At 33.2% G+C, this 17608-nt stretch overlaps 2 protein-coding genes across 3 annotated transcripts in view; both read right to left on the reverse strand.

Moving 5' to 3' along the window:
• Positions 1-638: 638 nt before the first annotated feature.
• LOC124538760 lies at positions 639-4744 on the reverse strand. The gene is made up of 7 exons (XM_047115944.1): positions 4636-4744; positions 3897-4026; positions 2691-2830; positions 2334-2394; positions 1549-1660; positions 1006-1101; positions 639-777 (listed from the first exon to the last, which is right to left on the reverse strand). Exons 1-7 carry the CDS (start codon positions 4703-4705, stop codon positions 718-720), a joined length of 669 nt encoding a protein of 222 aa, XP_046971900.1. The 5' UTR covers positions 4706-4744; the 3' UTR covers positions 639-717.
• A 5573-nt stretch (positions 4745-10317) lies between these two features.
• Positions 10318-17608, reverse strand: part of LOC124538744 (acetylcholinesterase-like) — a 66470-nt gene continuing 59179 nt past the window's right edge. For both annotated transcript variants that reach the window (XM_047115926.1, XM_047115934.1), the window contains exons 3-5: positions 13549-15352; positions 13256-13431; positions 10318-13045 (exon numbers count right to left, since the gene is read on the reverse strand). In XM_047115926.1, the coding sequence (XP_046971882.1) occupies positions 12921-13045; positions 13256-13431; positions 13549-15320 (2073 nt within the window). In that variant the 5' untranslated portion in view covers positions 15321-15352 and the 3' untranslated portion in view covers positions 10318-12920. The remainder of the gene's footprint in view (positions 13046-13255; positions 13432-13548; positions 15353-17608) is intronic.

Raw genomic sequence — 17608 nt, forward strand, 5'->3', positions numbered from 1 at the left:
GGTGTGAAGATAAGTTCAAAACAAAAGTCATAGAACAATAGATACCATCTCATTATTTTATCTAGATTTATTTATTGGCACATAATGAGAATGTTGTAGTTGTTCGTTTTGTATATGTATATTGGTGTGTATATGTGTGCGTGTTTGTTCATTTCTCGATTCGGGCGAATTGATATTTTTCCGTGTATTTTGAGGGTTACATAGGAGATTATAAAGGCCCTGCGATCAAGTACAAAATTAATAGTAATATATTACTATTAACATAGTAATGTATTAAATAAATATAATTACTCTGATCCAAATGTTACTTACATTAGAATCAGAAAGTATTTGTATTATGGAAATTCAGAAGTAACGACCGCAAACAAGACCCAAGACAACATAGAAAACTAATGAACTTTTTCTACATTGACTCGACCGGGAATCGAACCCGAGACCTCGGACGTACCCTTGTAAACCGGTGTACACACTTATCGACCAGGAAATTTATTTACAGTATTTAGAGGTAACTACCGAAGTCACGAAAATAGTATTTGTTGAATTATTCTTTTAAATAAAAAGTTTTGCTTCTGGGCTCTATTATGTCGCAGTTTTTATTTACAGATAAATTTACAAATTTAACTCTTAACACGTGATTATAATGAAGATATTTCTAAAAGCAATTTCAAGAAATCCTCTTCTTTACTACGCATCAGCATACAATGGTGAGCTATATTTTCACAGAAGTTCTCTCAGGATCTCCAAAACGATTCTTGACAACTCCCGGTTGATTTCATTCTGCAATGATAAGAAATATTATAATCTCTTTATTTTAAAAGTAACATTAGTCAATAATACTTCAGATATATATAGAGATATTAATTGTCTTAAATTCAAAGCCAAAAAGAGCCCATAACAATATAAGTAAGGTTAAGCCAGTTAATGCGTATTTGCTTTATATATCGCACGATAATGATCTGTAATATATTGATACATATGTACCTACTACGAATTGTTATATATTACCCTATATCTCTGCAGAAGATCAGGAATGGTGGTGCCGAGTAACTGGTTTAATTCATCTGTGTAGTCGTTTCCGAAGGCGTTCAATTGAAGATTTGACTGAAAATAAAATACATAAATTGTGAATTTTTTTTGAGAAACTTGCCCGTAGTTAATAATACAATATCAAAGTGTTAAGCCAAGTTAAAAGCATTTAAAGAAATGATTACATATGTCTCGACATAAAATTTTCTCAGTACTTTTTCTTTAACCACTGAATGCGATGTACGTGAAAACACAAAGAAGATACCTTCTTATTTTCACGTTATCTGATCATATTCCCTCCTCAGTTTAGTAAACATATGCTTTAGTATAAAAAAATACACTAAGATCCCGGTACTGTTTCACTACGAGACAAATGCAATCGCTTCGTTAAAGACATATCTTTAGAGGTTATGTCATTCCAAGTGTAGGTTAGGTCATATAAAAATGAAGCACACAAAAACTCAAAGATGGATTTAAAGTCGCAATTATCGACTAAGATTGATGTGTTCAAACTAGACGTACTTGAATGTCTCCGATGCTGAACTGCAACGAAACACTTCGAATGGAGATACCGGAGATGATTCCTACAGAGGCGCGAATGTCACCGACGAGGCGAACTTGCCTAATAACGAGACTGCAAGAAAGGTTTTCATCAATTATAATAATAAATAAATGTTTAACCAGTACATACAACTTTCAATTGGTGGCAGGACTATAGTCATAAGAGATTCTATCACCACCGCACCAAAACAGCCAGTTCCTGTTTGAAGGGTGAGTGAGCTAGCATAACTTAAGGGACAAGGGACTTAACATCTTAGTTCCCAAGGTTGGTGGCGCATTGGTTATGTAAGGAATAGTTATTATTTGTATAGCACCATTGTCAGTGGACGATGGTTACCATTTACTATCAGCTGGTCGCTTTGCTCGTTTACTTTAGCATGAAAAGGACACGGTATTGCAGTTCTCAACCCTGGAATAGAACTCAACCAAAAGACCAGAGGAAAGGCGACTTATAAAGGAGTACAAATTTATGTTTATTACATTAAACTTAAATGCCTATATAATAATCTTTGAATTTTCATTTACGCGAAATAATATTTAATACTGATATTCTAATAAAAATTGCTATTAATAATAAATTTTAATTGTTATTCATATATTCTAGAAATTACCCATAAATACATAGTACATATACAATTGTTCAGTACTTGTGCATGCTATTTAACTGCTTCTAAAGACCGATCATAATGACTTATGTGACATAAGTGGAATTATTTGTTAAATATATAAATATATATCAATCTTACCCGCCATTGAATTGAGCACTGTGTTTGCTTCCAAAAACGTGAGCAGTAATACCAGAGTCCTCTAAAGAAAAGAAAAAAATACAAAATTATAATTCATCATCATCATCATTCGTCCAAATCAGTCCAGCCGCTCCAGAGATTAGCCGGAACAAACAGACAAAATGACATACAAAAATTGTAAAAAATTTTATTTTAGTATATATACCGTGTATACATATATATACATTGAGTAAAAAAGGGCCAAATAGACACACCAATTATATTAGATTATTAAATAATAGACTTTTCCACATTTTATACATACTTAATAATTATAGATTATTAAGTATGTATAAAATGTAGTAAAATTATACGTACTTATAGCCAGACGAAGCTCCGGAATGGTAAGAGTGAACTTGACGCTATTCTGGAAGACATTGTAGCTGAGCTGGTTTATGACAATATTGCTGGCGCCGGTGAAAGTGAGCTGATCAATAAAACCCTCGATACCAGTGAAGCTGTGAAGAAAAACATAAGATATTTTCACGTTAGTTAGCACTCCCTGATATGTAAAATGTATAACTGTAGATTTATAATCTACGACACGCCAAAACTTCTAAGTATTTTAAAAGAAAGAAAGAAATGTTTATTAGGACACGAGACACAGTAAAAAGAATAAAAAATATAAAAAATTTAAAAAAAAAATGAATAAAAAACTAAAATAAAAAAACATTAACTAATTATAACTTAATCTAAAAACAAAACAATGACAATTAATGTGTCCTAAAAAGTGTACCATTCAGCTTCCAGGTTGGGTTTGAAGAACTCAACGCTGATTTTTAAATGGTACCCTGTGTGGTTGTTACGGGCTGTGGTAATATTATTTTAATAAACACTACAATATTAATATACGTACAATAAACATATAACAATATATCATTTTTATTTTTTGGATTATTGGTTATCCCCTGAGCAGTTGCTAAGGTCTCTGATGAAAATGCTGCCGTGACTGAAAATTATTCAGGACGTCATACTCATAACAGCTTTTGTTAAATTTCAATTGTAATGATTACAATTTAGTACCTCGTTGCACAAACTACAGGAGTGTTGTCTATGAATTTCCTTCTTTGTTGTTTTTGGTTTTGTGGCAACGGACAAACTTTAGGGAAAAATTGCATATAAATTTATGCTGACTATTATCACTCCAATCCATCTAATTAAATGTACTTATCAGTATGATATATCAATTGATATAAATTATCGTATATTCACTCAGTCTGTGCATTTGCACTATAATACCTAATGCGCAAGCCGGATGTCTTCATCGAGAGTTACTGTTATAGTCATTATAATTCATTCCACAAAATGAGCCTCTAGAAAAACACTTTGAGAGGAATGGTTGATTTTAGACTTCTCGAAGGCCCTTGAATGAATTGGTAAATGAATGCTATTTTTATTACCAAAATTATTCGTACGATTATTTAGATCGCAAGGAGATTCTTGTAATGGACTATAGTGTCATAAAGATAAACCCAAGAGTGGTGCCATATAGTTTAAATACAACATAATTTTGTCCAAACTTACGGCATAACCCAGAAATCAAAATCAGCCCTGTCAATGTATAGGGGGTCCAGTCCAGCCTCTCTGATTTCTCGTTTTATTTGCTCGATGGCCCTTCTAATTTGGTTGGTTATGATGCGTTCATTTTGGGGCGCTGTAACAAATGACTTTTTGTATATTGAGCACTGTCATCCATCCGTAGCAATTACTACTTATCTATAAATCTTTATCTGTTATTTTGATACACGGGGCGTGTGAAACATTATGAGGCAAGAAATAATCCCTATTACGTTCTGCGTGCTTTGTCTTTCTTTTGTTTTATAATACTATCTGAATGTATGTTTATACCAGCCTAAGAAACATAGTCCAACATCGAGCTGAGATGGCCCTGTGGTTAAAACACGTACATAATAACCAATAATTGCAGGTTCAAACCCAGGTAAGAACCACTGAATTTTCATGTGCTTAATTTGTGTTTGTAAATCTCGTAATCGGTGAATGAAAACATCGAGAAGAAACCTGCATGTGTCTAATTTTAACGAAATTTTGTCACATGGGAATCCATTAATCTGCATTGGAACAGCGTGGTGGAATATGCTTCTAACCGTCTCCTCAAAGGGAGAGGAGGTTTTAGCCCAGCAGTGAAAAATTTACAGGATGTACATGTTAAGAAACATAGTAATCTGCATCTCCTATTTTTGCAATATTGTATCTTATAACATTTAGCACAATTTAAATACAAATGTCGAACTAAACAACTTACCAATCTGCTGTTCAGGCAAGGCGCAGGCGCCTGCGATGACGAGCAGAAAAGTGACGATGGTAAACCTCATTTTCAACAGTTACTAAACTGAAATGGATATAAAATATAATATAATTACATCCATACTAATATTATAAATTGGAAAGTAAATCCGCTGTCTGTCTGTTTGTGTGTCGCATTTTGACGGTCAAACTACTGAACTGAATGTATGTAAATTTGTTGTGAAGAAAGTTTCCTCTCCAGAGAAGGATGTATGCTACTTACTATGCGCCACACCTGACGAGCAACCCTTAAAACGTGGATGAAGCTACGGGCGACACCTAGTAGTTTTATAAAAACAAGTAGTCGCCCGTAGCTACGCACGCATTTTAAGATGTTGGTTGTCATGTTTTAAGCAAAAAAGTAGCCTATGCCCTTTCTTGGAGTTCATGTTTGCTTCGTTCCTAGGGCCGTGCCCTGGGGCCTCCATATGAGTGGGGGCCACACTTTTCAGTGAGTTAACAAATACCGAGATATAGTCAAATTATAATAATCTTACTACTTAATGTGTTAAAAGTTACCGATACCAATAAATAAATCATAGCTTACTGATTGAAATAAAAACGTTTAATAATCCATAATATAATTATAGGGGTCTCCACGCTCCTGTTGGTCTAGGGCCTCCACTGCTTTGTGGCCCCAGGGCCTCTAGAACTTTAAATCCGACTCTGTTCGTTCCAAATTTCATAAATATCGGTTTAACGGTTTGGTCATGAAAGAGCGACAGACAAAGAGTTATTTTCACATTTATAATATTAGTATAGAAGTATAGATTATGTAAATTAAAATGTGGTCTGGATAATGAGCCATCGAAGCCGTAAGGAATATTAACAATTCTTTACAAAATTAATGCCGATCATCTTGAGAACAAAGATTTTCGCTCACAGACTCACTCACCCTTCAAGCCGGAACACAATAATGAGTATTACTGTTCTACGGTATACGTGATCATAGGGTTGTCACTACCTAACTTACACAAATACTACATTTAAATTTTTGCAAAAAATTTGCTTACCTCGTCCAGCCACTAATGTATATCAATTGTCACAACATTCAGTATTTATACATATTTATTTATCAATCACATACACGGACAATAAACAAGAATCCTGATACGATCAATGCGAGGTCCGATACGATCATAAGCCTTTTGATTACAGACCATCTTAACTTAACTGATTATTCTTTGTGTTTTGTTATCGTTTAAAAAAATGTTTCGATTAATTAAACTTACATCGTACACCGTATTACGTTGTAATAAATATATTTTTCTGTAATAAATAATAAAGCTACGTCTTCATATTTCCTATGAATATAAATACAGGGTCTATTTATACCTATTTACAACACTTTTTTATAGAATAGATCAAAAATTATTTTGTATTAAAGTTACTTAATTCTTACTGCTATATATTACCTTACCTATGGTATAATTAATTTGGCTTATTGTTCCAATGGAAAGCTTCTGGAAATAAGTATGTTTTTTTTTTTGTTATAGGGGGCAAACGAACAGGATGTTTTGTTTTGGAATATATATCAGAACTATTATTAATTTCGAAGTATGGATCAAAATAAATCCTAAATAACATAATAATACATCCTTCTTGACGTTTCGCTTATATGAATATTATTGCAAGGATTACATTAGGAGTACATTAGAGCATCCTCAAAATAAAATATGAGAATAAACAGTAAAAATAATTAGTATTGTAAATATTTAACTAACAATAATTGCATATACATTATACAGTGAGTAAACAAAAATTAATCAAAAACTAATTTTAAAATTAATAAAAATAATTATTATCTTTTGCCTTTCTATTAAAAATATATTATTACGATAAAACTTTGTTAATTGTATATATTATTGGTCGCAGTTACTGAACAACAACAATTATATTCACAATAATAAGACTTTTTGTCGCTTTAAGGGATTAATCGTTCAATTTATTTTAAACTTTATTTCAAGTGTATAGCATCGTTATTTCATTGGCACAACAAGTATCCTTTAGCCTTTGTCACGTGCTTGAGGTGTCATAATACAATCGTAAATGTATATTAATTGAGATCATATTTTAATATAGTTAAATCATTTCAGGTGTACGCTACTAATTTATTGATTAGAGGAAGATATGTTATCATTTCGCTAATTGCTCTACAAAGTTGATCGAATTGCATATCGTACATACATACTAGGGTAGCCAGTACTGGATCTGTGTTTATTTTGATGACTATGTTATTACACATGAGTCGAGATGGACCAGTGGTTAGAACGCGTGCATCTTAACCGATGATTGCGGGTTCAAACCCAGGCTAGCACCGCTGTTTCATGTGCTTAATTTGTCTTTATAATTAATCTCGTGCTCAGCGGTGAAGGAAAAAATCGTGAGGAAACCTGCATGTGACAAATTTCATAGAAATTCTGCCACATGTGCATTCCACCAGCCCGCATTGGAACAGCGTGGTGGAATATGTTCCAAAACGTTCTCCTCAAAGGGAGAGGAGGCCTTTAGCCCAGCTGTGGGAATTTACAGGCTGTAGTTTGTTTGTTTGTTATTACACAATCCCTGGTCGAGGGATGTGTACACCGGTTTACATGGGTACGCCACGTATCGCTCCCGGATTCAATTCCCGGCCGAGTCGATGTAGATTATCATTAGTTTTCTATGTTGTCTTGGGTCTGGGTGTTTGTGGTACCGTCGTTTCTTCTGATTTTCCATATCACAAGTGCTTTAGATACTCATTGGGATCAGAGTAATGTGTGTGATGTTGTCTCAAATTCATATTCCTTGAGACTTTTGTCGTAGTTCAACCATGTAACTGTTTAAGAAAATTATATTTGTATGGAACAAATATTATTATTATTATACTGATGATATATTTATACTAAAATATATAATATATACAATTATGAATTAAAACTAGTTACGGTATAAATCTTGACCGCGTGGAACAGTGGCAAGAATGCTAGCAGCATTTCCCCGTTGAATCGCAATTCCGATCCTCTGGGCAAAAAACGAACCAGCCCTCCTGTCACCAGTGGAGGCAATGAGGCGAGGTGTTATACTTTTGATGAAAAAATGACGATGTCTGCACAAAAGTAATATCGTTTACCTCAAATCTATGTTTAATTAAATACAATGAATTGCTTAAATTTTATTATTTATACAATTAAGCATATTTTTAGTTAGTTACTTTAGTTTTAGATTGTAATATAATATCTAAACGGAACTAGCATTAATCTCTACTACCTTACTAAAATAAATTACTAGTTATTTCGAGTTTCTATGTGTATATATTCTTAATAATATATTTTCTTACATCTACTTTTTTATATATTTGCCATATTTTATATATTATCCCAATCGAGATTATCTTAAAAAAATCAAAGCAATATATATATTTTTTATTTTTTTATAATAGATAAAATATTTATATACAAGATAAAACGTCTTCCTTTTTGTATTATCGTATGATATTAATTAAATATGTCAAGTGCTAATTGCTAATTTCTTATCTTTGGAGTAATTAATTGAATATAAATTTAAAAGATTTTTAACATAATAAAGTCATATAAATAGCAGGTATCAATTAGTAACAACGCGATTGTTTCGCTTGCATTCTGAATAGTTCCGTTCCAAAAGTCATCAGCAGATTATCAGACATCTTATTGAAATTTAAATGGATTTTTTTCGAGACAAACCTCTTTTGAAGAAAATACTTTTGCGAATTCGTCTAAATATGCGTTATGCGTACATAAAACAAATATAAACATTCAAAGAGAACCTTTTTGTAAGTCTGTTAAGATTTCATAGATGATTATCCTGTCCAAAATATGTAACCAAAAATCGATGCGTTCATGAAACAATATCAATATCAATTTTTTAAGATTCTTAAATTGTAACCATTTAATATAATGATTATGTAACCTTGGTAGTTGATTTAGAGGACGGGGTCTGATTAAGACAAACGCAGGTGCACTCTTAATTATGAAAACTTAATAATAATTTGGAAATCCTCTGCCGACGAGTGCGCCAACGGCGTTATTCTCTTTAGGAAGCACGGAGGGACGAATACTGGTGAAATACTCTGTCATAAAACTTTTAAAGAGCGAAGTTTTTTCGAAGTAAGTAAATGTATAATAATAGGAACATAGAAATTAATATATTAACGTATTCAATTAAATAAAATTGATCTCTATGCTTAATGTATTGCATTGCATGCGATATCATTAAGAAACAGTTACCCGAACAACTATAAGAACATATAGTACGACACAAATTAGATGTAGCATCGGAAAATGCAATGAAATGAAAATAAAGCCGATTACTGCCGATTTACATGACCAATAGAAATAGCTCCCTATGGCGCCATTCGACTCTATTCATCGCTATAGATTCTTGCGTCAGAGACGTGTCAAATTGACGAATATATTAGGTCATATGATACTACAAGTTTGTGTAAAGATTATATTCACATGAGAAATAAATATTGATAATTTGGGATAGCGTACTAAATTCGGATATGAACGGTTTTACGAATTTTGCCGATGCTACGTCTAAGTTGTGTCGTACTATACTTATATTTAGAGTTCTCGGGCTATTTATATTAAGCAACACTTTATAGTAACCAACATATATTAATATGATGATGGCCTAGTGGTTAGAACGCGTGCATCTTAACCGATGATCGCGGGTTCAAACCCAGGCAAGCACCACTGAATATTTATGTGATTAATTTGTGTTTACAATTCATCTCGAACGGCGGTGGAGAAAAACTACGTAAGAAACCTGCATTTGTCTAATTTCATAGAAATTCTGCCACATGTGTATTCCACGAACCCATTAGAACAGCGTGGTGAAATATGTTCCGAACCTCAAAGGAAGAGGAGGCCTTAGCCCAACAGTTGAAAATTTACAGGCTATTGTTGTTGTTGTTAAAAAACATATATAATATTTATTTAAATAGGAAAATAAAAATCGACAAAATTTTATATACAAGCATTTATTTTTATAATTAAACACAAATTTTGCAAACATTCAATAATGCAATCATAGCACTAATATAACTTACTTGAAAATTTACTATTAGAATTTAAAAAGATAACTTGAATTAAAATAATACACCGCTTAGGCCTCTCTTACATCGTGCTTTGCTATGTTAGGCCTTTTATATATCAGGGAGTGCAACGTGCCTTTTCATACCACGTTTAGCGATCAGACATTCATGATACTGATATCAGCATATTATTCGATACAAGATTTTATCGATAATTAAAAAACAGTTAATACCTGTTAACTTCCAGGCAGGATATATTACATATATATATAATTGTGTTTAACTAATATCACTATATTTTTTGAATATTGACATAGAGTAACTACTGAGTTTCTTGCCGGTTCTTCTCGGTAGAATCTACTTTCCGAATCAGTGGTTCACTTAATTCTTAAATGACGATACAAAAGTTTCAAATAATGATTCTTTGAGAGACTATTACAAAAATAATATTCATTCGATCTTAATCCATTTCAAATATAAGAAATTAGAAAAGCGCTGCAAAGTCAGCTTAATATCCGTTCAAAAAATCAGATCTATGTTCAAATTGAACACTAAAAGAATGAGTTAGAACTCTTGATTAACAATCACGTACAATTAATTGTATTTAAATTAAAGTATTGCATTTAAGAAAGTCTTTCTCTTTTAAATTGTTTTGACAGTCACTTGTGTCAAATTATCATTTATAGTCTGATATTTCCTCTACATTTAAAACAACTAATTATCCTTTTAATATTGTGTATTGAGTAATCTGATCGCTAAGCATGATAAGCAGTAACGCAAATGCAAATCGCCTTATTTACATTAACAGCCAAGCGAAATAGTTATTAATACGTCTGTGCATAGAGTCTGGATTAGTCCACAATTTTTAGGTTTAAATAAGGTAAAAGTATTAACAGTGTGTCAAGTAACGATATGCTATTTACATTTGTAAAAACTATTTTGCACTTTTCGTTCCATTGCAATCAGAATTTATATTTCGTAAAAACCATGGCTTTTTAAGTTCACGGAATTTCAAATTTCGATTTTTATTCCAAATATTTATCATTTGGAACACATCTTCAATTTATTGTTGATATTTGAAATCGTATAAGCAATATTGTGCAATACAATGTCTCTGTTTCATTTTTGGCACTGCTCATCATACCTCGGCCTTCCTTCTACTCATTTCATATTTAAAAAAAAAAGAACTCAAAACGTTAAAAGTGCAAAGAAGTAACACTACAACTACTGGTATTGCCTAAGTGTTATATCAATATATATAAAAGTGAATAAGAGGCACTCTATAGGTTTAAATACGCAGGTTAAAATAAGCGTAGTTCTCGAAACATCGAACGTGAAATAACATGAATATTGATTCTAAATTACAATTTCTAACATCAGCCGATTATTATCAATCGTATAAGCTACCCACAAAGCCACTGAATCCGTCCGAATACATATAAATTACTTCGAAAAGTCATATCGAAATTATTCGGTACAGATGTCAGCTGTATTGGCCTTATACACGAACTTGTATAATTTACACCTAATCTAAATTAAAATCAACAAAAGCCTGACATTGTAGATCTATTAAAATTATATATTAGTATCATCACTACTTCTCGTAAAGTATCGTCTTCCACAACAGATTATATTTGACACATAGGCAAAGAAGATTTGCCTTCGAATTAAAACGATAAAACAACTAAGACCCAGACAACAACGATACCTACTTCATATACTAACACTCATACAATATTTACACGAAAGAAATAATAATTGATTAACTATAATATAACTAAATATGTCTCGCAAAGACTTTAAATGTAACACTTTGTATTTGATCGTAAAGATTCGTCTATGAAATACCAATATTCGAAAGCTGAACTGGACACTACGTTCTCTAATCTAGATGTATCGATCCTAAACATTAATTCACTAATACGTATGCATGGTCTAACATACGCATACTACTTTGTTGGTTTAAACTGTTTCTGACTTTTAGACGCGATCTTGTCTCAACACATTGTTTATTTTATATGTAAAATTTTAATAACTTCTTCGGTCCATTATTTTCTCATCAGATAAATGAATATTTTATCGAAAATATTTAATTCATATTTATTAATATCGTGTTCAACAGTCATCGTGGTTTTGTATTCATTGTTTTGTTTTTCAGTGATATCGAACGAAATCTATCGATTTACTTTTAACTTCATTGTATTTTTCGAATCGATTCACAAATCGAACCTAAACGTACAACTTTCTAATATTGGTCCGCTACAGAGTTGTGAAGTGACCTAGCTCATACACTTAACTTACTCTAAGGCTAGAATGAACTTAAACATTTCTATGCCTTGCGTGATATGTATTGCAATAGAGGCGTTTTAAAGCTAAGATTTCTTGTATATCTTCTACTTATTCCATTACTGTTATTAAAAATGTCCCTTACGACGTTATGGTTTTCGCTTGTTTCTGTTCCTAGTATTGTTTTCTTGACGCCGTTGATTTCATATCGTTTTTATTTATTTTATTGATAAAGTCCCTTTAGCCTATTCTTGAAAGATATGTAAAATCTTACCAACTATTACGAAATTATCACTACGTATTTCTAGTATTAACTATAATTTATTATTAACAAGTGATATGTCGATGGAGGCATCACTCCCTTTAAAATAGATATTAACATTAACTTCATGAACAATATTATAATCCTTACAATCGATAATGATAACTTAAACAAAGCTTGACAAATATATAATGGACTTATAGAGCAATATAACACTTAAGGTGGCTTATAATTAAATTATACATAATTATTTTATAATTATACATATAAAAATAATTAAAAAATATATAACACCACTGATTTAATGGACAAAAACTTGTACTAGGCCCACCGCTTACGACCATTCGGTTATCACACGATCATAAATATTCAGTTATTACCTAAGTATAAGACATCATTTTAAACATTACTTCACAAACATCAAATTAGCAGAGATAGATCGAGAAGGACTTTATAATGCATATAATTTTCAAATTACTTTCCAATTTTTTAGCTACTTCTCATACACACATACAGTGGACCATCTAATTATAAATTATCTACTGAATTTCACATATAATCGACCAGTGGATCTAGAAATGCAAACCGAACAAAATTGTTATAAAACTAAAATTCCACATAACGTACATAAATTGATCATTCATTTGTATTTTAATAATATTAAGTTCAAGCTTGTCAGAGAAATAAGACTTAAGCCGAGCGGCACGTGGGATGGCCGTAAAGAAATCGCGACATTGGTACAATTTTTTGGTGATTCTGGTTTATCTGAAACAGAAAAAAACACGCGTTAATTATTGTGATCATTTCATAAACATAGCACAACATAGAAACACAAAATAGCATTTATTTCTACTACAAATAACTGTTCATCAGCTTAAGTTAAAATTTACTAAAATTATGTGTTAGTGTGTAAACATGGACAAATATTAAAGAATGGTTTTAAAGCATTTGCCTCTACAGCGTAGGTAAACTTACTAGTAGCCGCCATCAATTGAGGCAAATACTTTTGCCAGAAGGCGCATTGCTTAACTCGCAGACCATGGCCCACAGCGCTTGAGTTGACTGCAAGCGAAAGATACTCCCTACCGAATGCCGTATGGACTGGCCAGTGGACCTTCGTCATATCACCATCAGCGTTCATTGACGGATTCCTGCAATAAAATTTAAGGAAGTTATATAGAAAGAAATACAAATTAAAATTATCATCGTGAAAATTTATCAGTAAGGTGGGATTACCTAATATCGAAATCAAGTTAATTGGTACATACCCAGATCGAGCAAAATTAGCCCAATATCTCATTAACCGTCTGCTAAACTCGATTTCTTCGGGAGAATAATTTTTTCCGGGATTAAGTGGTTCACCGAATACATAATTAATCTCATCCGCATGCATAACGCCAGTCCAGGACGGCCATGGATTATTCTTGCTACGATGTTTATAGTAGTAGGTGTACACGTTGTTACCAGTTTCTGCATATCTATGAGCGAACTCGTTAACGCCACAAGTAAAGTGATAATCACCCACCATTTTATCTAAAGCATTTCTATTTTTCACCGGATCATCCGGATTTAGCCAATCAGTATATTCGTATACTATCGCTTGTCTCGATACGTCATTGACGTACGGATTTAATTCTCTGACCGCTTGAAGATATTGTTCCTTCGATATACCAACATTCTCCTCCTTTGGGAATAATTCCGTCAAATAGTAAAGAATAAAGTAGTAACCCTCCTCCGTGTTAGAACCCATTAGAATATTTGTCTTCTTAAAGTTTTGATGAGCTAAAGATTTTCCAGGCATTTCATCCAAGAATGAGCCATCAATGATTGGTACAAATGGAAATTCACAAATACCAAGTGTGCCCCATTCATTATTTACTAATTCATCTGCACTCTTTTTCCTTAGACACTCTATCATGGGTCCCATGTCTGACCTTGAATTCGGGCAACGAACAGCTTCAGCTAAACGCATGCCACGTAAAATACTTTCCTCTCTGGTAATTATAGCCCAGGGAGCTGTAGCTGCTCCGGACTGCATAATAGCTTGAGAGAATAAATTTCTCGAAAGTGGCGATAACAAATGTAAAGAAACTGACACAGCACCAGCAGATTCACCAAATAGTGTTATGTTATGGGGATTCCCGCCAAAATAACCAATATTGTCTTTTACCCATTGTAAAGCCATTAACTGATCAAACAATCCAGCATTTCCAGGGACATCTGGGGTATCAAAAAATAGGAAACCTAGAGATGCAACTCGATACTGCATCGATACATAGACAATGTTTTCCTCTGATACGAGGATTTTGGGGTCATATACATCCAAAGTTGCTGTTCCCGAATAAAACCCGCCACCAAATACCCACAGCATGACCGCTGCATTCTTTGGACGTGGTTTTGGTGTAACAATATTTATGTATAGGCAGTCTTCCTGCATATCGGTGTTAGGATTCCACATCATTGCGCCTGGAAAATCTCCGAACACCGTATCTATGATTTGGACGCACGAGTGTGGCAGTGTCGTTGTATTAAGAATTTCTTCGCCCCAGTTTTCTACCGGCCTTGGATGTCTAAATCTGAGATCTCCAAGAGGTTTTTGAGCATACGGAATACCGAACCATGCATCGACCTGCTTCCCAGTCGCTGCTGTGAGCGTAATACCCTTAACTCTTCCCTTTCGCGTACGAACTACTAAAGGATCTTCGGCCTCGGGACCTAATTGAGGTTCATCTGCCATGAGTTCTTCAATCCGTTCATGATTGGAATAGAACCTTTCTTCGTTGGCTCGTTTAGAAGAAGATTCAGCGTCTTCAAACTTGGCGCGTTTCGAGGACGTTTCATGTTCGTCGAGGCGCGGGAGGATTGTATCAAGCTCGGGGTTGTATCTAACGGCCTCGCCGTGTCCGCGGTAGGGTTGGGGCGGCGCAGGGACGGGGAAATGCGAAGCGTGGTCGGGCGCATGATGCCTCGCGCGGTGCTCGTGGGGGCTGGCTAGCGCACGCGCCAGCAGCGCGGCGAGCGCTGCAACCAGCACGCGCATGCCGCCGCTACACGCGCTCCCACAGTCACCACCTGGAATCGCACAAAACACAAGATTATAATATAATACTTTAATGCTAACATAATATTTAAATAATTTTCTATCCCCTTAATACTTATTACTCGAAAACATAAGGAACACTACTGAAATAATCTGACGGTCATGATATTGTCATAAATTTAGTGGTCCAGTTGTAACGAAGACATACTTGAAGTAGTAAAGTGAACACCATGTCATTTTAAGTAATATCAACATTTTCATGAGATTTCTGCTCTATTTCTGTTATAAAGATAATATTATATAGAATGATTCTCTTCACAGGTAAACTAACGATCTGTCGTTTATGTCTTGTAACCTCTTCCATCCGTCAAACTAAAATTAAGTGTTAACCCTTAGAGATAATTCTTTGTGTGAACCTAGACGAAGGTCGTTCTATATTCTGTGTTCCTACCCCAAACTCCTCCATTCTGTTGATAACGTTTACGTTTATAATCCTATTTAGTCCACTTTGTACATTTTTGTATATAAAATTATATTGAACGTAATGCAATTAAGTTGCTAATAGTTTCATGCTTTTATATGCACACATATTTATGTATGTATATTTTGGTTGGATTGATATAAAAATGATAACTATATTAGGCGTTCAAAATTTAAATTAACTTTAACCTTCACGATTCCCATAAATCTTCATATTTTTTTATCTCACGTGACATTTGCAACACAATCTGTGTCCAGTTTGCACAAACAAAGGCTCTAAAAAAGAGTAGCAACATAAAAATTAAATGTATTAAAATACGTTTACATTACCTATATATGGATTTTGATGTTATGTATAAAAATCGTATCAAAAGATTTTTTAGCCATAGCTCCATTGTACATATTATGAAAATTCCATAAAAATCTAGCAAGAAAATCGATGTCACGAACTGTACGTCCATTACCGGCCACAGGAAAGCCTTTGTGTTGCAGCCAATGAACATCGCTTAATTGTTTAGTGAGAACAGACCACTACATTGAAAGCATTCATTTCGAACTAACTTTTGACAAATATTTTACATGACTGAATGAGGAATATGGAACGATTTGAAAGAGAATACTTAGTCTGATAAATCTTTAATAGGATATATCTATAAATTTCAGTCCCGATTTTAAAAGAGTAATGCTTTTTTAATTTAACGCATGGATAATTTGTATGCTGTGGTATCGTAATTTGAAAATTTTTAAAAGATTTTTTGGAGACCTTTTCGGCCTGAAGTTGCCAATACCAATAGTCACAAGTCTGACTGATTTGAAATTTGATGTTTAAATTACTTCGATCATAAGTCGATTGTAGTCATTTAAAGTTTTTTAATTTGGTGATTTAATCAATGGTTTAAATATATGGTAGCCTCAAGTTGTGTAGAATCAAATCTGCGGTATACCCAACTCTTCGACAATTTACAGCAGACACAGAGTGATTGGGTTCATAAAATGCTCTCAATTACATAGTTCTTGATCAAAGCTATGGGATGGAAAAAAGTAATCATCATCGGCTTGCTTTTAAATGTACAGTTGATTTAATAACATTTCATTCGATAATATTGCTAAGACATATAAAATCAATCTACCTCGAGACAGTTTCTTGTTAAAAGTGTTTTAATTATTTATTATTTATAATACATCAGCTACTAATTTTGTGGAGAACTAATGGACATGGTGCCAAACAGAACAGTTTTATGAATTATGAATCCCGCAACAAAATAAACATATTTCTTTACCGGTCCCCGAGGCGATCGAATCAAAATAATACTGAGTACTTTATAGCACGGTTAATGGACCAGCAAACACATTTTATATTTATATATTTCACTTTCTTATTTCATGTGATATTTAAATTATTATTTTCATTTAGTTACAAGTTTATTATAAGGTAACCATATATACATGAATATAAAAATGTTAAAATGTGGCCGTTCAATAACAGTTTAATAAATTCAACAAAAAATAAACACATACGGAATATATACTAGTCCTATGCATTTATATATATATATATGTTGTACCTACTATCATCATAAAAATATTTGCTTTTATGTTATAGTGGTCACCACCGGCCATAGACAATGGCTCTGTAGAAAAAATTAACCATTCCTTACATCGCTAATGCGCCACCAACCTTGGGGACTAAGATGTCCATTCCGTTATGTATGTCACTTAACCTTAAAACTTGAACGACAATACTAAGAATGGCTATTTGGCGGCAGAATACCTGATTAGTTTATGGTACATGCTTTTCACCAAGTAAA

The sequence above is a fragment of the Vanessa cardui genome, chromosome 2, assembly GCF_905220365.1.
Source record: "Vanessa cardui chromosome 2, ilVanCard2.1, whole genome shotgun sequence".
NCBI lineage: Eukaryota > Metazoa > Arthropoda > Insecta > Lepidoptera > Nymphalidae > Vanessa > Vanessa cardui.